Below are 20,329 nucleotides of genomic sequence, written 5' to 3' on the forward strand. Positions count from 1 at the left end.
CTGTCAGCCTTGGGCCCATGACCAGGGCCTGACCACCCTCTAGGGGATGAACCTTTTCCTGATGTCCAGCCTAAATGTCCCTTGACACAGCTCCAGTGGTTTCCTCAGGTCCTGTCGCTGGTCAAAGAGAGCAGAGGTCATTGTCCTGACCCTCCACTGCCCCTTGGGAGGAAGCTGCAGGGTGCCATGATGTCTCCCCTCAGACTCCTCCAGACTGAGGATAAGAGCCCTCAACAGCTCCTCGTATGGCTTTCCCTGGAGACCTGTCACCATCTTTGCAGCCCTCTTTTGGATGCATCCCTGACTGCAGTGGCCTTGAATGCAACCAATCCCACAACCGTGGTGGCCCTAATCCAACCCTAAGTGTCACATCTACACAGCTAGGAAAAGCACTGTCAGCTGCCATGGGCACTGCCTGGTGCTTTAGATCCCTCCAGGGATGGTGAGTCTATCGCTGCTGTGAGCAATGATCAGCAGTGCCTGACCATCCTTTCTTTGAAGACATTTTTCCTGATATCCAACCTAAACCTCCCTTGGCACTTCTTGAGGCCATTTCCTCTCATCCTGTCACTGGTTCCAGGGGAACAGAGCCAGACTCCCAGCTGGCTGCATCCTCCTGTCAGGGAGGATGGCACAGAACAAGGTTTCCCCCTGAGCCTTCTTTTTCTGCAGGCTGACCCCCCTCAGCTACCTCAGCTTCTCCTCATGAGACTTGTGCTCCACACCATTCCTTAGCTCCATTGCCTTCTCTGGACATGCTCTAGTCCCTCACTGTCCTTCTTACAGTGGAGAGCCCCAAAACTGACTTCAGGATTAAAGCTGCAGGCCTCACCAGTGCCCAGTGAAGGGCAGTGATCACTGCCCTGGGCATGTGGCCACACCATGGCTGATACAAGCCAGATGCCATTGGTGTTCTTTGTCACGTGGGCTCATATTCTGCCAGTCGACCAGCACACCCTGCCCTTTCCTGTCATTCTTCCCCGAGTCTGGAGCACTCCATGGGCCTGTTGTCACCCACGGGCACGACCAGCACTTCACCTTGTTGACCCTCATACCACTGGTCTTGGCCCATCAATCCAGCCTGTCCAGATCCTTCTGGAGAGCCTTCCTGCACAACAGCAGACAAACACTCCTGCCCAACTCAGTGTCATCTTCAAGCACTCATCACTGCAATTGGTAGAAAGCACAAATCTACAGCTTTTCATCTTCAAAGACACCACCAAATCCACAGTAATGCCCCAGTTTAACTCAGACACTAGATATACTGTTTCCTGTCCTCACCTATGTTATATTGCCACTGTTATATTTCTATTAGAATTCAAATAAATCCCAACAGTATAAATTCCTATATTGTTGCAAGGGAGTTGTTCTGTGGACTATTTTTGTTTATTTGTTTGGGGGGCTGTTTATTTTTTAGTCATCACCTTCTGGGATCAAGTAACAATCTTAAATGAAGGTCTCAAAATTGCAGAGGAAAATTTCACAAAGAATGTAGAATATTCAAGTGGTGGGAAATGGAGTTCAATACATTTGGAAAAACTTCAGTGTATCAAGAATTAACAGAAAATCCAACTCACAATTATCTGACATTAACACATCACTCTCTCCAAACAAGGGAAATTAAACAACTCCCCCAGCTCCTGCTAAAAAGAAGAAAAAATACCAAAACCATAAGATCCTCCCCACCCTTCTCCCCACAAAAACCCCAAACAAACAAAAAAAACGTAGCCGAAAAATAAGGTCATCATAAGGTCTTTGTTAGAAGACTACTTGGAGATCTCTACTTTTCCAGAAGTAGAATTTGGCTTAATCATCATAATGCATGTAAGCCCTGCTCTCCCCTCCTCCCCACTCCAATTATTAGCAATTGCAGAGTAAAACGAAGGACAACACCAGAATGTTGGTCACTCACAAAAGATTTAGAATGGTAACTAAAGGTATATCACAACAGTTGACTTATTTTTTCTTGTATTAAGACAAGCCTTTTTTCTATATTAAGTCAAGCCTTTCAGGAGGTGGACTTTGCTGATCCTTGTTGGGAAGGGACCTTGCTGGTCCCTTCCCACACAGAATATTCTGTGATTCATTTCAAAAAGCTAACAAGAAATGGAAATGCTCCATTTTAAGCTCACCTGACCAATTTTTAGTATGTGCAACTTCTATAAAATGTCCTTCCAAACAAAAAGCAACAGGTTCCCCATACAAAATGCATTTTTGCATACAAAATAAATCAGTACTTGCATTTGCCACATGAAACCAGTAGTTTTAATTGAAGGACCCTTGTTAGTGGCAGGGAATCCTAGATTTCCTATCTGGTCAGCAGTTACTTACCTTAGTGTACTTCGCAAGCATACTAAGAAGTGAGCAATGTAAAACTGCAGTTTCAGACAGTTAAAGGTAGTGAACCTTCAGTAATCCTAAAGAGAGTTCCATCTTCGAGAAAAAGCATGAAACTATCTTAATGGTAATAACCATATGTGTAGGCACACATGCTTCAGTCCACCTGCCTCCATCCCAGACATAATTGCAAGAAACACAAGTACATCTCTGTGCAAATATTTTATTCCCCAGTTAATTAAAAAGACAAAAAAAGAAGAAAAAAAATCACAGAGTATCTGCTTTAATCAAACTTTCTAAATGAAGAACATAAGGATAGGTTAATTTAATCAAGCATGATTAAACCACTAATAAACCTCGAGATAGGATTAATTAGCAGCTTTCAAACATTTCCTTCTTCCTAACATCTCTTTACTCTTGCTTCAATTAAATCTTGCTACTTTCTTCTACCACCTGTTTTGAGCACTGAGCAGCAAAACATCAGGTTGCACCAGCTGTTAAGATAAAGATGATAAAACTAACCATCCCATTCTGTTCCAGTTTCTCTACATCCATCAAATGAAGGTTGTACAATTGCCAGACATCGCGTAAGTAAACAATAAAACAAACTCATAGGTAGAACAGCAGTCTATCAGATGCCCAGATAAAGTACATGCGTAGGACAAGAAAGCAATCAAAACTAGTAGAGTACTCTCCTAGTTTCCAGCTTTGTAGAGACTGGGGTTATTCACCTTCATACGACTGATGATTTTACAGACTTGCAGTGCAACTACCTCCTCATTCCTCCATCTGCTGTCACGCTCGAGTTGTCCCTGAACAACCACTTTTGCCACTCCTTCTTATCAAAGCTGCAATTCCTGTCCCCAAGCAAGACAGCTTGATCATGGTAATACTCTGGTCAGAGACTAACTGACCCACCCATCTATACAAGTGAATATTAGCACCAGAAAGAGAGAAGCACAGCAATTCCTTAGACTACACTGCCATTAAGACATCTGCATATCGAATAGCTTATTATATTGAAGCTATTTCATATATATATAATGATCTCCACTGCTCTTCCTCCACCTCCTTGATTAGTGCAAACACAGTGCCACATGCTAGCCAAGGGAGAGTCCGGAACTGCAGTAGAGAACAGAGTACTCAAATTTGGATGAAGGATTAATATACTGGCATAATATGGTTTTTTATTCTGCATTTCATTCCTTAAGTGATAGTTTCTATTATTCTATTCACTTTTTTCTTTTCCACTACATCTTGAACTGACTTTTCAGACTATCATGCACAGTGACTCTCAGATGTTTTCTTCCCCAGATGCTGCAGAAAACCATAAAAATACCATTGCTTTTGTATTCCTAGTAAAACAACGTGCAATAAGAACAGCTGAACAATTACTGAAGCTAAGCTTGAAAGATGCTTACTTTGCTATTGAAGACAATTTTTACGACAATCATGACAAAACAGTAGATTAGAAGAGCAAGGAAATACAGCAAAAAATAAACCAGCAAAGCAGTTTACACAACAAAAAATATTCACTGACAGAAATATGGAACAGGCAATATTGTTTCCAAAGTGACTAAACATAAATAGTTTACTACAGAGCAGAAAAGAAGAGTTTATTTTAACCCTTCGTAAATTTCTTCTCAGTATCCCCAAGAGCAAATCTGGGAAGAGAAAGAAGGTAAACACTCGAAGTATCCATCAATTTTAGGGTACAGCATCGGCATAGGCATAAGCAGGTGGAAAATTTTTATAAGCATATGGAAATATTTGAGTTATTTTTCATTTAAAAAATTAAAACTCTTGACTTCATAGTATGGACACAGTTGTCAAATAATTCTGGTAAACCATTTAAACTTTGCCTAAGTCTCCATTATCTAGAGTTTGATTACTCTTTCCAGAGAGCTATCAGGTTACTTAAAAAAACCTCTAATCTGATCCTGTTCTGTCTACTGTGAAGAAACAGTATGTGAAGAACACAGGCTTATCACAAAGTTGGGTCAAAACCTAGGGAGTGACTGTTAGCTGTCATGCAAGCGTCAGGAGGGTTTAAATACTTTCTTTGAGCATGGAGAAATCTTGTAAGTAGGCACAAGAGACCGGCAAGGAAAAAGAAACCTCTAGAGGAGCAACAGTCTGCTCTCACAGACCTCCGGATGGATGAGGCCCGTGCAGCTCTTACCAGTTCGCCGGGTGCTCGCTGGGGATCAAACTGCAATTTCACACTGCCGGTAACTCCCCGCAGCAGTAACGCTCTGAGACCGCCGAGAAAAAGCGACCCCGACTCTGTGCAGCTCTGCAGAGTCTGAGGGGTCCGAGAGATCGGCGGTGTGCGGTGCACCGCGGCAGTTCTAAGGCTGAGCTCACTTCTTTCCCCCAGAGCCCTCAACCTTCTATCACGGGCGACACAGCAGCCGCTCCCGGTTCTCCACAGGGAAGGGGAACGGGCAGCACCGACGAACGGCGGCCACCACCCCGCACGGGACCGCCCCTCCGCCAAGGAACCCCGCGCTCCCTCTGCCACCTCCGCCCGGCGGGCCGGCTGGAGCCGAGCCGCAACCCCGCGCCCAGCCCACTTCTCCGCTCCGGGCACCACCGAGGCCGCCGTGGCCAGCTCGGCTCGGCGCTGCCCAGCCTGGCTCGGCTCGGCTCGGCCCCACTCACCCGCCTGGCTCTGCACGGCGCGGCCCGGCTCCCCTCTGCCTCCCGTCGCTTCCGGCCCCACCCCGCCCCGCCCCCGGCTTCGAAAATTGCTCCTGCTTTGAAATTTTAAATTACGTCTTCTAAAGAAATGAGGAATAGGTTTGGAAAGGACTTTAAAAATTACCTAGAAAAGATCGTTTCCACTCGGAAAGTGAAAAACAGACTTACCTCCTCAAAAAAGGGAGATGTTGGAAAGATGGCTCTGGCTAGAATGCTGGCAGCAGAAAAAGAGTTTTGTCTCAGCCCTTTGACGTGGAGTACAAACACTCCATTCCTGTACATCCAACATATGGGTCTGCTTTGTGTGTGGTAATGTCATAACGTTGCCTGATACTGAATTGCAACACAGGCTATTTCAGATCAGGCGGGGGGGAAAAACACAACATGATAAAGTAGACACGAAAATGCACTGCCATAGGAAACTACAGATTCTAAACCCACAAGCACTGATGTCATGTGGCTAGAATTTGAATATGCCTTAATTCAGTCTGGACCAGAATATGGACAAGGCTCTTTCCCGCTCTTATTTCTTGCTATGACAAAATGCGAAAGGAGACAAACATGAGCTAAAAAATAGGACGTTGGAGCTCAGATAATTATAGTATAAAAGGTGATGCATTCTTACAGCCCATAGAGCAAAGAGTATCTCTGTGGTTATACCTAAGTGAATTACCTCAATAATGCAGAAAACAAGGATGCCAGATCCTTTTCATTCAAGCCCTATCCCAATACATTTATCATGTGTTGCCAGGTTACATTTGGGAAGTTTCTCTGGCTAACCCTTTGTAATTCAGTTGCTGTCACCTCTAAATTAATTTCCTGGATTCCACAAATTAGGGACATGAGAGGACATGGGACACATTACAAATGTGTTCTGAGAAAAACTTTTCAAAGGTATTACAGGCACATCTGAGAAGCCACATCTACCTAAAAATCAAAGGTTGTTTCTGTGTAATGGTACAGTCCTGTGTAATACTGGAATGCACGCAGTTCTGAATCTTCACACTACCTTGGTTGGGCTGCCCCAGAATAGAAATCAACGGACACTGAAGACACTTGCACAGAATTCGTTCCCAGCTAATAAATCATGCAAATAAGGACAAAGATAAATATGTAACATTTACCCAGAAGCTTTTAGATGGGTTGTAGTTTTGTTTTACTTGTGTTATCTCCTTTGATATCCTGACTAATTACTAGTTTTTCAGTTTATTTTTGCATTCTTTTTAAAGTTTGTAATGAGGAGAAGCAACAGAGCTGCTATGTGCAGTATAGGTACAAAAGCAACAAATATATTTTATTAAAACTAGGCTCTGAAATTTTTAGCTTTTATTGATTCCATTGGAGCACTTGGCATCAGATGGGGCAGATTTTTCCATCATCTGAAGAAGATAAATAATAAAATCTTTTGCTAAAAAATATACTTTCATCCAACAGCTTCCTGGAACAATTAAGCAGATTTCCTGTGTGATGGTAGAGGGCAGTCTAGATAATCAGACCACCTTTAACATCAAAAACAATAAATTTATTTCCTAGTCCCAGAGAGTGAGCCAGAGGTAAGGTATTGCAGCAAGCTTCAGTCTCAATACATCCACAAATTTTCCTAAAATATTCAATGTTTTAGCTTCAGAACTATTCACAAGTCTCTCTGATGTGCTACTAGAATTTCAGTAGTTATCATTTTCAGTTCAGTTCCTATCTGGAACAAGAGAATGTTTGTTATCTAGGAAAAAGTCTATTCAGGCCCATTTCTTCCAGGGAGAAAAAAAAGATTAGGAAGATGTTTTGACAAACCACTAAAATTCAACTGTATTTCAGAGCATTCACAATTACTTTGTTCTGTGCAACAGTGTTGCTAATGTAAAAAGTGATTAAACCATGAAAATTTCAATTGAATATCTGTATTTGAAAAGACACAAAAAAAGCAAGATTCAAAAAATCTCACAGAGGTGCAGTTGTCGTCATCTAACAAGGACAGGTTAGGGGTGACTGGCACACATGCTTACTCATAAAATAGAATTCAGGCCTCCTGGGAGAGCTCCTGTATTTTAAATGTTCGATTAGTTTCGCATAGAAAAATCAAATGCTTCTCCAACAGGAAAGCAGCTCCAAAATGCTTTGATTGAACTTTGCTTCTCTCTCCATACTCCCTGGTTTAGAGAGCATTCTTGGTTTCTGGGAACACGGAATAATAGTTTTAATATTCTCTTCCTAGTTCCTCATTAAAGCAATGTCCCTGGATCTCTACATTTCTCAAGTGTGTCACTGCAATGATGTTCACAGATGGTTCACATACAAAGAGCAGGAACATGAGAGGACAAGCAGCCCACATGGCTTAATCCAAGAACAGAAGGCACACAGATATCACAGAAATAGTATAAAAACCTGATGACTAAAGTCCATCATCTGGGTCATATCCTGAATATATCAATTCACTCACCACACTTTAAATACAGGCTCCATCTATTTCAAAAGCAGAAAATACTAGACATTATTAGAATCAATAGTAAATACCCAGCCAGATCACCTCTGTAAGTTCTTTCTACATTCAGGGCTACTTTGAATGGAAAAAAGATGTCAAATGGGAGTTTCCAGTGCATTTGGGGCTGGCCTCGTGGAGGTTCTGGCCAATCCGTCATGTCAGTGAAGGTAACAATAGTTGTCACAGGTACCGTGCTCATGTTTAGAAACTGCAGCAAGAAGGGAAGCAAAAAGAGTTTAACAGTCTTAATACAAAAGGCATACCCATCCCCAATTTTCTAATGGGGACTCACTGTAGATGACTGGCAAGCATGATGTCTTTGGGATGGTAAGAGTTCAGTGTCCTAGGAGTAAGACCTCTTTCCCAAAACTGATACTTAGCAGGTAAATTAAGGGTATAGTAAAGATCAGTAGCTACTGTGTATCGTATGCTAGAGATCTCCAAAATGGCAGCAGTGACTTAAGCTCTGCTACAGTAAGCCTTCTACTCAGAGGAAAGACATACCAAATAGTTAGTAATAAGAACAGATGCAAGCTAGCTTTATTTTTTATAAAAGATCAGCTGACTCCTTGGACAAGTGCTTGCTACCAGAAAGAACTGCCACAAGATGCAATCAATAAATGTCAGTAAACTAAAGCAGGGACCCAATACAATATAAATATATTGCTCACGTTTTAGAATGTTGTTTCAGGAAGGAGACAGATCAGTGAAGATCACACAGGGGACTGAACCTCTAAGGCCTCAGTTCTTTTCTGTTTTAACGGAATGCAGCAAGAAAACTAATACACTAGCTCTTTGAACTGCATGGAGTTTCATGGCTACCTTGGGCTGATTTAAGACCATGCTGCTGCCAAAAGAGCAACCTCACTCTCTGCCCTACTTCCCAGCTCTGCGTGCCAACATTGAGAGGGCATTTACTGGCAGCACACCTTCTGTGCTTGCACTCGTTTATGCCAACCTGTGAAATTACCATCTCAATCACTTCACTGAGAAGAATTTCAAAGATTGCCTTCAGAGCAAAATTCTGTAGGAAGCACTCAAAAAATTTGCAAGATAGAGTTCACGACTCTTAAGAAAAAAATACTGCGACTCCTATTGGGGAATTTTTGTGGCATCCTCAAGGTGAATTAAAAAACACTGTGCCTAAATTAAAAAAAAAACCAACCAAACAAAATGAACAATGCATTGAGTACAGTCTTGGTTCTACAGGAGTGTGCGGAGGCATCATGAGCAGATTCCTTGTGCACCTTTGCATCTGCAGCACCAGTCCTGAGAGCATCAGCATGTGGCACTTCAGCCTGCTGTGGGTCCATTCCCCAGGCCTGCTCTGCTGCCCAAAGGTGGCCCCTGAGCAGTTCCCATTCCAGAATGGCTACAAGAAAATGCTGAGGCTATTTCTTCTGTCATCACCTGGAAACTTCGCTCACTTGCAAAGTGTCCTAATGTTCCTCCTTCCAGCCAGTTTACAACCTTCTTGCCCTCCATGCCAGATCAGACCTTGATCACAATTCACCACTGCTGAGCAGTTACAAATAGAATTTCCCAAACAATTCTGATACAAGTTCTCCTATCAATGAGTAAACACACTCAAAAATAGGCCAAGTTGCCCTAGTCAATAAGAAGCCTCAAGATGATTGATTTAAGTGCCTGGACCTTGAAAAACTGCCTTAAAATCAGAGAGATTAGTGCAGGGAAAAAAGCTCCATACACAAACCCTCCTGAACAGCTGGGAGAAGGCAACCATTAGCAACTTCCAGCATGCTCTTGTAGAACTCCACATCATTTTAAAACGTCCTGTATTTTCATCAAGTCCAAATATAACTGTGATCAGATATTGTGTATGGGTGTGGAAATCGGGATGTCTTCCCTGGGTTCTCTGTTTTCTGGTCAGTTACTTAGGGAACTTTCCAGTGACACAGTGCTGTATAAATAAAAAAAGATTTCTCTAAAAAATATTAAAGGAACTAAAGGATAGTTCTCAGATAGAGAATCTGTAGGCTAAAGCTGGGAAGTGGCATAATTTGAAAGTAATGTGCAGCCTAGTATGCTTACAAATAGTTGCACTTCATAACTGCTGGCTATAGAGCAAGTTGGTCCTTTCCTAAAATGTCTTTACTAACAATCCTAGTTTGTGGATTTGTGATGTCACTGATGAAGTCAGTACTGATTTTAATGACATGGGGTTTTTTTGCTGTCAGAAACTTGCTTTCTTCTAATTAGCTTTGCAATATACCTTAAGGATCTAAAGTAATTAGCATCAGTTGCTCAAGCAAATCAAATCTGAATCTCATTCTTCTTGATTAGCTAATCCTGAGGGATTTGCACCCTACACTTTTACTAGGAATGCAAATCTTCTTCCTCAGACAGAAGATTTTTTAATTAATTTTATTAATAATTTATTTATTAATGAAGCCATGTAACAGGTGATTTAAAAAATATTTTCATGGGGTGGGAGTATCACTTTGCCTCAGGGCAATGAGTTTTACATGGTTAACATCTTCCTAGCTTCTTCTCTTCATGTATTTTGCAAGAAGGGAGAACAAAAGGGTACCATGAGATGCATTCAAACAAGTGTGTAAAATCTCATTTAGACTGAGTCTGAAGTTCAAAGAGTGTTAACACATCAGACAGCCTAAGCCCTTACAGAGAAGTATAAGCCTTGAAATATTTCTGCTGCCCAAAAGACTATGTGATATCAAAAAAAAAAAAAAAACAAAAAACCACAATGGGATCCACTGACATGCTTGAAAAGGACTGCTCAACTGCTCATTTTCCTCTGTGGTCATGTTAGCTGACACATTCCTGCTGACATCACAAAATCACAAAATGGGCTGGGCTGGAAGGGACCTTTAAAGGTCACATAGTTCAAGCCTTCTATGATGAGGAAGGATGCCTTCAAATAGATCAGATAGTTCAGTACTCCATCCAACCTGGCCTTGAATACCCTCTTTTCTGGCTTACAGCCTTCCTCCCCAATTCTCCAAATATGCTGCCATCAGCATTAGTCACTTCCTCAGCTACCTGTTGGTGATTTCAGAAGCTCTAGAGGAACAAGAATCTTCTGCACAGATTATCAGCATCCTGCGGAGTCTCTGAAATATTATTAAACTCAAATCCCATACTAAGGCTTTAAGAGACAACTAAATATTAACCATGGAGTTACTGGATGTTTGTAAGTACAACTTTATACCAACCATAACTGAAAGTTTAAAGATTAAGTCCTAAAGTGGCAGAAAGTAGTTCAGGGTTGGAAAGAAGGTATCTTTTCCAGTTATACAACTGAGTGAGGACAGTACTGAAAAGACCACAAAACAACCCTCCTCTATAGAAGGCTACCATTGCAGCCAGACAACTGCTAAAATTCAATAAATCTCAACTTACTTAGTTTCAAGACCATTTGATTCCTTGGTTCTTAAATAACCTGTAAACCCCCTTCAATAACCTCTGTGTGTGATGGAGGGTTTTTGATTCCATACCTTGAGGGGCTGACACTGGTAAAAGTGCCGTGTACCCACTACTTGAGCTTGTGGGTTGGACAGGAGGCCCACTTTAGTCCACAATATCTGTATCTCCAGGGTCACAGGAACCATACAACAGGAAGTGCAATTCACAGCCTGAAAATAAAATACACGCTAATCAATTTAATAGAGTATTTCAACAGTGATAAAGGACCATTATGGCCAAAGTCTAATATTTTGGATAATACAGGTAACAGAACCTGAATCAATCACTTCAGTACCATCTCTATAACTTCTGGTCATGTCAACCACCCATTTTGGAGCTACATACATCTCATTGTCATCTCAGTTCCAATTAGAATTCGTCTCAGCTTTACCCCTTGGATTTCATATTCCACTTAGCCATCCCCCCACAGATTAACAATTATTACAAAGCATTTGGCGCACAAACTTTAACCTTATTAGGAAATATAATAGGATATAAATATCCCTACAAAAATATTCCCTATTCTGGAAAAGCAGAAGGGATTATAATAATAATAATTAATAGGAAGTAGCCAGCTACTTTCAGTTCCAAAAGGCTGTCAGAAAATTATATAACACTGGATTCCGCAATTAACTCTTTTTGCCCATTTAAATAGCATGACCAGGATTCAAGAGATAGGAAATCTGTCAGGGTTTGTTGGGTTTGAGGTTTTTTTTGCTAAGTACTCTAATAAGATGAACATGAACCATAATGACTGCTCTCACATATTAAGACCCCTGAGAGTCATAGGTTCATTATACAAAAGAAGTCCTGATAACCCCACCTCCCTGAGGCAATACAAAGATATGAAAGGAAAAATATTTACAGTTAGTGTGTCTGCATTCATATTACCTCCACACTGCAGTTCTCAATCAGAATGGTCATCCACTCTTCTGCCTGGGTTGAATGAGCACTGCCAGTTACAGCAAAGTCTTCTGTTCTGTTCATCCCCTGAAAAGCCTTGTATAACTTCTGCTGTATGTAACTACAGTTACTGTCTTCCAATATTGGGGATAGGCTGGAAATGAGAAAAGAACACCTTTAAGAAAGTGATTTCCAGGACAAAAAAAAAAATCCAAACCACTGTCAACATCCTTTCTTTGCAATAAGTATTATTTCTTCTGCTCTTATAATGAGTCAACAAGTATTGGCATTAAACAGATGCAGTTTCAATCCTTTTAGCAACAAGAAAGGAGAAAAATATGGCAGGGACAATGATAAGGAAAACTGACAGCTCTTCAGCCATCTTATCGCATCAGTGGTCCTACACTTGCCATGTCAAAGGAATAATCTAAATCATCAAAACAACCACCTTTCAAGATTCACTCCTCAACTCTACTCTTGCCCAAGACGTATTGCCAGACTAGAGCCTCAAAATGTCCCAGAAGACCTTCACAATGTTCAGATTATTCTAGCAGTCCACCATCTTTACTATATTCATGTTCTCTTAGGAGTTTGTGAAAGATCTGTAGAGAAACACTGGTGACCTCAGGGAAGGACCTAGGCTCCACAGAAGTACATGAGAGACTACAGAAAAACATTCTGAGTCCACAACTTCCAACTGTTGGAAAGGATGACTGCAGAGTGTGTTGTTACCTGATTTTGCAGCCTGTTCTCATATTCCTTCCAAACTGTACTGTGTGCCTGAGGAATTGTGAACAACTTCCATCACTTTCACTCCTTAATATGCTCATCTGACAGACTGCATATCAAGAAGCCAAACAAAAGTATAAACAGACAACATACAACACTCATCTCATTTAACAATCCACTCACCCCATATTCCTCCTTTTTCCTATTAGGGCACTATAAAAGTACAGACAGTGCAGTAACAGAAATCAAAAAAAACCCAGTGATAAACAAAAACTCATAGCAGAAAAAGGATACATGTTGCTTGGCACCACTGTTTGCAATCAACAGTGGTGCTCCAGTGATATAGCCAGGGTTTCCGCTTCTAGGCAACATATGAGAAAGAGTCCTGGTCTACAAAGCAACAAAGAGAAGAAATAGAGGAAAAAGATGAAAAAATTAGCATCAATGACATCCATTCATCTCCAAAGATCAAATTTGCATTCTCAAAAATGTAGATGTAAGCTGTTTTTTGAATGACAGATCATTATACACTACTTAAACTATTTGTTTCCAAGGACTCTTTCTTACCTGGCCAATTTAATTTGCAGTCCAGGAGGTAAAAAACTAAATGTCAATATCCTGAAATGTGGGTAATACCAGGAAAGCTCTCAATACAATGAATTGCTATTGCTCAACATTTGTCTCTGAGGAAGTGAACAGATCAGTCAGGGCAATTCTACAGAAGAACTGCAGAACAAACCCTGCCTTGATGCTGATTCTTAGTGGACCATTCTACTTCTAAATGGTTGTATGGCAGTCTGGGCATAACTTCAACAAAATTGCATTGCACACTTACCAACCCCTGAGGTCATCACTTATTCAATTTTACATTGAATTACATAAATCATGGGACATGATTTATGTGAACTTAACACACATTAGTATTTCCCAGATTTCCACCCCCCTCAAAGTAACTTTCTTTCCTGCTGCACAGGCAAAAGTGTTAAGTACCTGGAATAAATTTAGTAACTTCTTTCACAAACACTAAACACGTCACATGCAGCCTTAGCTTCAACCCTTCCCTTCACAAGGCCAAGCTGCTGACTTATCATCTTCCCTTCTACCTCAACAAGCAAACAAATAAAAACAAAAAATAACCCCCCTCCAAAAATACCAAAGTCAAATCCCGCAACAAAACAAACAAAAAACCAAAACAATACCCCCAAAACAAACAAACAACCCAAACAAACTAAAACAGTGCCAAAAAGCCCAAAACCAAATAAACCAAAAAAAGCCCCCAAAATCCCACCCTCAAAAAACCACCAAAAACCCCCAAACAAACAGAAAACACCCAAACAACCACCAGACCAAACCAAGAGCAAAATTCATCATATAAAAATAATCAGCTCCTTGAAATTTTTGCAATGAAAGACTGCATGCTTGTGCTGAGCCTGGACTTTTCTACTAGCATGCTTTATTTGAGACCAGAAATGCCTCCCCTCTTCAATCATCTGTACCCCAGGACTCTGTTACTACTATATCACAGTGAAACTGCTCTAACCCCTCCAGGTATCTTCTGTACAAAAATTAATCACAAGCTAGACTACAAACTTGGTAAAATTCCAGGGAGGATGGGGATACTAACCCAGAAGTGCATGGTGAAGTGCTGCTGCAGAGAGGATCTGGAGTTCACAGAGATGTTGCTGACTTTGAACTGGACAGAAACACTCTGAATCCCACTTGTGCCACTATATTCTATCTCATAGATCACCTGAAAGTCCAATGTAGAGAATAATAGGAGACAGAGTAAGCTAATTGGGCAATGGCTTGAAGCTTGTGGTAAGCTGCTCGAAAAGGAAAGAAGATTCACATACCTCAGAAACAACATTGACGCATGTACTGTCTTTCATGTGGGGAGCTCCAGGTGGTGAGACTGCAGTGACATTTACCTGGAGACAGTAAGCACATTAACAATCAGTACCTGTTTAAAAGGAGAGTGCACTTTTTACTCTTTTTCACTGCTTTTCCATCTAAGTCAGATTTACCTCCTTGCTGTGATCTGGGGGGCACATCACACTGCTCCAGATCCTCAATCTTTTTCCAGGAAAGTAAGCTACCTCCATGAATTTAGCCCTACCATTCATTCAAAAATACACCCTTATTATGTCCTTTTTTTCTATAATGTCTTACTTTTGTCAAGAAAAATCTTGTCTTGGACACAGCACATTCCCATTTTCCCTTCAGAACCAGAAATGAGACTGACCTTCATGGATGGCATAACGGTGTCATTAATTGGGACCTGGGGAAAAAAAGCAAACCATTTTACAATTCCAAGAAAAAGTGAAGTAAATTGCTGTGTTTGTGACTAAAGCCATAAAATTGTTACAAAAGAACCTGAATAGTTATTGTCAAAATTACTTTGTTTATTCCAGATGTGTAAACGTCATCATTTTGCAATTTATAAATCACAGACATAGTTCACAGAAGGCATTTTAAAATACCAAAAGACAAATTTAAGCTTGGCCTAGTTAATGTCCTGCAGAATGCAGGTACTTTTAAGTGCCACATCTCTGATCCATTCCTGAAACTCCATCTTCTGCAATCAAATACTTCAGCCTTCAGTTAAGGAAAAACTGTACTTTGGCAACAGTGACAAAGAAAGTCCTGAAAACATTAATTAAATCTGATCAATAGACTATTCTCTACTAGTTAAGTAGATTTAGATTTCCAGTAGAAGGGTATACTGAGTCATCAGCCTTAATATGTACTCCTATTTACAATGTTGTTTCCTCTTGGAAAACCAGAACAACTCTACAAGCTGAGAGGAGACATTTTCATATAAGCTTTCAGTAAAACGAGTGGGATGAACCCAGAACAGTAAACTGGTTACTTTGAATTTATTGTCAGGATAAATAGTAAAGAAATTGATATGGACATAAATAAAGCTAATATTAATAAGAGGGCATCAGTATGATTTTAGAGATACCACTTTATGTAAAAAAAACACCCTAATTCTTTACTGAGAACATGTACTGCTTGGTTGATCAAGCTGATGGAATAAACAAGATATACTTTGATAAACAATCTGTTTAAAATGCGAGAGAATTTTAGATAGGCCATTAGAACGATGAAGTATCAATGAAGTACCTGCTAAATACATTAAGAATTTGCTAATAATGGAAGTTTATTGGAAAGTAGTTTGAAATGAAGGATTACCACCAGTCATGACATTTTTTTACAGGTTTCCTGTTGTAGCACAGCATCCCCGATGTGGTGATAATTAGCATTGACTCTATGATTCTAGAAGGCTGATCAATCACTTTATTATACTATACTTATTAAGAAACACATCGTCCTTACCAACAGTCGGACACAGTTTTTCTTAATTGGTCCTTGAATCTAAACACTATCACCATTGGCCAATTAAGAAATCACCCCTGGGTAAACAAATCTCCATAACACATTCTACATGTTCACAACAACAGGTGCAGCAAGTGAAGATAAGAATTGTTTATCATTCTTTTCTCTGATCTTCTCACAGTCTTCCCTGGGACTATGCCTGGCAAAGTTGTGCCTGCTGCTCTCTGAGGCCAGAGAGCAGCTACCACAGTTTCCCAGCAAGAAGGCCTCAGCAATTGGGAGATCAGGAATGACATACCAAATGACCTTCAGTTTTACAGTTATCTGAAGTCACAGTGGAAGGCAATGCAAAGTCAAACAACTCAGATTTTGACAAAAAGCAAGAAATTTGAAATGCACCTTTAGCACAGTGAAGTCATGGTAGTAGGAAGCAGCATCTAGGGCAGGGTCAGTCATGCAGCTCTTGCTCAAGTTGGCAAAAATCCGAGTACAGCTTGTGCTTTTACTGTCCAGGAAGCCTGCGTGAGTTAAGACATGACAACAGATAAAACAGAAGCAAACCACCCTAAGATATTCTTCCCCCTTTACTAACCAGCAGGATTCCCATCAACACAAAGTCCACTGGCTCCCATTTTTATTGGCTGTTTAAGCACGCTCAATACAGATGATGAATCAAAGTAGATGAGGATTGGATCACCAGCCTGAAAAGAGAAATTGGAGAAATCACAAAGTTACAGTGGAATACTAATGCCAAGGGCAAGAGACATATCTATATTTCTCTGTGCACACCTGGTTTTGTCTAAAAGGTTGTCCAACCTCTTAAATACAAGGCAACTGACCAGAAATACTTTATACGCTAAGGTATGGAAAGTACTGAGAGATAAACAGTTCAACAATGTGCTCTGGTAGCCAGGAGGGCCATCTGTGTCCTGGGTGCATCTGGCTCAGCATCACCAACTGCTACCAGTCTGCTCTGCACCATGGTATGGCCTCACCTTGAGCCCTGAGGGCACTTTTGGGTGCCACAACATAAGCCATAAAGCTGTTGGAGAGCATTCTGGGCTACAAAGAGGGCTACAAAGATGGTGAAAGGTCTCCAGGGGAAACCACACAAGGGATCGCTAAAGTCACTTAGCTTGTTGAGCCTGGAGGAGACTGAGGGGAGATCTTACTGCACTCTGCAGCTTCCTCCCAAGGGGCAGACACTGATCTCTGCTCTCTGTGACAAGGGATAGGACTCAAAGAAACTGCTGGAAGTGTGTCAGGGGAGGCTCAGGCTGGATATCAGGAAAAGGTTCTTCCCCAGAGGGTGGCTGGGCCCTGAACAGGCTCCTCAGGTAATGGTCACAGTCCCAAGGCTGACAGAGCCCAAGAAGCACTTGGAGAACACTCTCAGGCACAGGGTGGGATTGCTGGGGCATCCTGTGCAGGGCCAGCAGCTGGACTTGATGATCCTTGTGGGTCCCATCCGACTCAGGATATGCTATGATCCTATGATAATATGGCTTCTAGGTACAAAATAAGAATCTTTCCATCTGTTCTCATTAGACATCATTACAGAGAGGCTTAGTAAAAGCATATGTGCAAATTGATTGCTATTTTCTTTCAACTCACGCGGTAAAAAGCAGAGAATGATGGCTGAACTTGTGATGGTGCTAAGAAAGAGTGCCTGCCATACTTCTCTAAGAACTCCGCAAAATCAGATTCTTTGATATCCTGTGGCTGTTGGAAATAGTTCAGCTTTGCTAGAGTTTGAAAAGAGAAAAAAAATAAATCCACCAATATTAAGTTACTAGAGAAGATAAGGGTAAATACTGTGCCAATATTTTTAAAATAAATAACTTTAGTAATTGTAAGCTACTTGGTGCCTTATATTAATTAATAATGGATTATACTTATAATAGGCTAGTTATACTTGTAATAGGCTAATATGATCTACAAAACAGGATGATATCATGAATACAGTTCATAGGAAACAAGTATTAATACACAAAGCGACTTTCCAAAAAGCATAAGACTCCTTAACAGCTATATTAATATGTGCTGTGATTTCCATGAGATGCCCATATTAGACACACATGAAATCTGAATTACAAAATTAATCACCCATTTGTGAGTTCACTAAAAGCAATATTAAATGTATTCAAAATAGTTAAGTAAAACTGGTAATTGGTAAAACTCAAGATAAGTATGAATAGACAATAGGCATCCTAAAAAAAAACCCACACTTCCTATTGGTATCCTCTTATAATTTCTTTGCTCTTCCTTGTATGCAAAACACTCCGACAAAATCTGTAAAGAGCTGAAAGCGGGACAAGATAATAAAAAGCTAACCTTGTTTTGACCAGCTGTTGTACCTGTTAATCTCCTGAGCCCCTCTCAACCTAAAATACTCAAAGATTTAGGTCAGAAGCAGATGGAACTGTGGGTCACAATTCCCAGACAACTCAAAAAAGAAAATGGTAAGTGTTCAAATGTGAGACCGCAGCAATTGCACTGAATGCCAGGAACTGGACATTGAATCACTCAAATGAAGTACAATGTGGAAAGCAAAAAGAGAAAAGAATGTTAATGGCATATCCTACAGTATATATGATTACCAGTGGAAAAAATCACCACCAGTAGAGAAGAAAGGATGAAAATAAGCATATATAATAAAGAATCCAAGACACAATAAGAAAAACACTTTCTGAAAATTATAGTAGTGGGATACTTTAAACGTCAACCCTTATCTGCTGCTCTATGTGTAGCCAACTAGGTACAGTATCTCAGATACATAAGCAATTAATAAAGACTTATTTGTGCTCAGCCAGAAACCCTACCCTTAATAATAGTGCAATGATCTTTGTCTTTGGTGATCAAGATCCTGATTCACTATGGTCTCTCCAAAACTGTAACTCTAGTCAAAATAATTAACAACAATTACAACATGTAGTTCAAAAAAATATTCCCTAAGCAGAGGCAATCAAAATATGCGAAAAGAAAGATTGCTTACAGTCATCCAACTGCACACAGAACAGTGGATCTTGTCCACCAGGATCAGAAACGATGTCTGTAGAATAAGGGGTATTACTTCTGAAAATTAGTGACTTTTCCACACACACTTGACTCATAGACCTGTAAAGACAAGCCCCCCAATCCCCCCCAGCAAACTATAAAATTGACCATACTTGCATAATTTCATCTTTTACATTACATAATGTCAAGAACGCAACACAGTTTTATTTGATGAAAATAAACTTTTCATCAGTTTAGATGAGCTGGTTTACAATCTGCATTGATAATCAATTACAGAAAGCCTCTCTTGTCATTGTAGTAACTTTGTGGACACTCGGTTAGTGTAATTAAAAATCACTCTAACATTTCCTGGGAAAAAAAATGATTAAAAAGAAAATCAGTGCCCATATATTACAGTTCCTCTCGGTTCTCATCACAAGGCCAATCTGCAAAGACAGATTTTACTCTCCAATAGCTGAAACCATCTTCCTCACTGACAGCATCTTGCGGTCTGTACTTGTTTGAGCGTCTCCTCACAGCACTCCAAAGCACCTTTTACTTAAACCCGGACTTCCCAGCTCCCACCTCCAACTGTCTCATTACGGAGTAACCAAGCCTCCCTTCATCTCGGCCACTGTGCTGTCTGCCCCGGGAAGCCTTTCCCAGTCCCCGGCCCAGCGCTAAGATGACCCTGGGCCCGGGGGCGCGGCAATACCACCGCGAAGCACAGGCAGCCAAGCCACAGCTCCCGCCGGGAGCGCGGCCCGAGCCCGGTCTCCGGGCCCGCCCCGGCAGCGGCAGAAGCCCATCCCCTACCCACCTGCTGCCGCCGGAGCGCTGGGCCGCGCCCGCGGGGCTGAGGGCAAGCAGCGACGCCATCAGCAGGAGCCGCAGGGGCACCGCGCGGGACCCGCGCATGGCCGCCCACCAGCGCGGCACACCCCGCGGAGCCACAGCGCCTGCGCGGCACTAAGGGGCGGGGCCCGGCCGGCGGGGCAGGGCGGGGCAGTGCTCTTCTAAAATAGCGTGTTTAAAAGAGTTAATTTCAGGTAACTGTAGCTACTCTATGTTGACAGCTACTAGCAATTATCTACCATTAATGAATTCATATTATGTCATAATGACTTTGCTAAAAGCAGTTGTGTCTAACATTCAACATGAGCTACCCTATTCTGGGATCATTTATATAATTTATATTAAATTATAAATTGAGTTGGTCACTAAGTAATCACTGCTTTACTTTACGTTAGAGTGCATAAATTGGTCTGCAGAGCTGCCTAGGTAAAAACACAGTGTTTCACTAATTCTAGACTTTGTATCAGAAGCATTTCTACCCAGTGGACCAGATAGGAGAAGATTCTTAATTTTGACGTCATGAAAATTTTTCCCAAACAACTG

At 41.1% G+C, this 20,329-nt stretch overlaps 1 protein-coding gene across 11 annotated transcripts in view; it reads right to left on the reverse strand.

Annotated features, from left to right (window-relative positions):
• ALDH18A1 (aldehyde dehydrogenase 18 family member A1) overlaps nucleotides 1-19,889 on the reverse strand; it is a 47,162-nt gene extending 27,273 nt beyond the window's left edge. For 3 of the 11 annotated variants that reach the window (XR_013183401.1, XM_054637379.2, XM_077182718.1), the window contains exons 1-12: nucleotides 19,752-19,886; nucleotides 18,930-19,051; nucleotides 17,549-17,679; nucleotides 16,527-16,635; nucleotides 16,334-16,452; nucleotides 14,838-14,873; nucleotides 14,449-14,523; nucleotides 14,220-14,345; nucleotides 12,890-12,985; nucleotides 12,599-12,696; nucleotides 11,855-12,020; nucleotides 10,996-11,133 (exon numbers count right to left, since the gene is read on the reverse strand). Coding sequence is in view for 8 of the 11 variants with exons in the window: in XM_054637379.2 (XP_054493354.2) it covers nucleotides 10,996-11,133; nucleotides 11,855-12,020; nucleotides 12,599-12,696; nucleotides 12,890-12,985; nucleotides 14,220-14,345; nucleotides 14,449-14,523; nucleotides 14,838-14,873; nucleotides 16,334-16,452; nucleotides 16,527-16,635; nucleotides 17,549-17,679; nucleotides 18,930-19,051; nucleotides 19,752-19,849 (1,314 nt within the window). In the remaining 3 variants the exon portion in view is untranslated. The other 8 variants (XM_077182727.1, XM_054637378.2, XM_077182720.1 and 5 more) reach the window with 7 other exon arrangements.
• Nucleotides 19,890-20,329: the final 440 nt, after the last annotated feature.

Source organism: Agelaius phoeniceus, chromosome 9, assembly GCF_051311805.1.
Source record: "Agelaius phoeniceus isolate bAgePho1 chromosome 9, bAgePho1.hap1, whole genome shotgun sequence".
In the NCBI taxonomy this organism is placed as follows: domain Eukaryota; kingdom Metazoa; phylum Chordata; class Aves; order Passeriformes; family Icteridae; genus Agelaius; species Agelaius phoeniceus.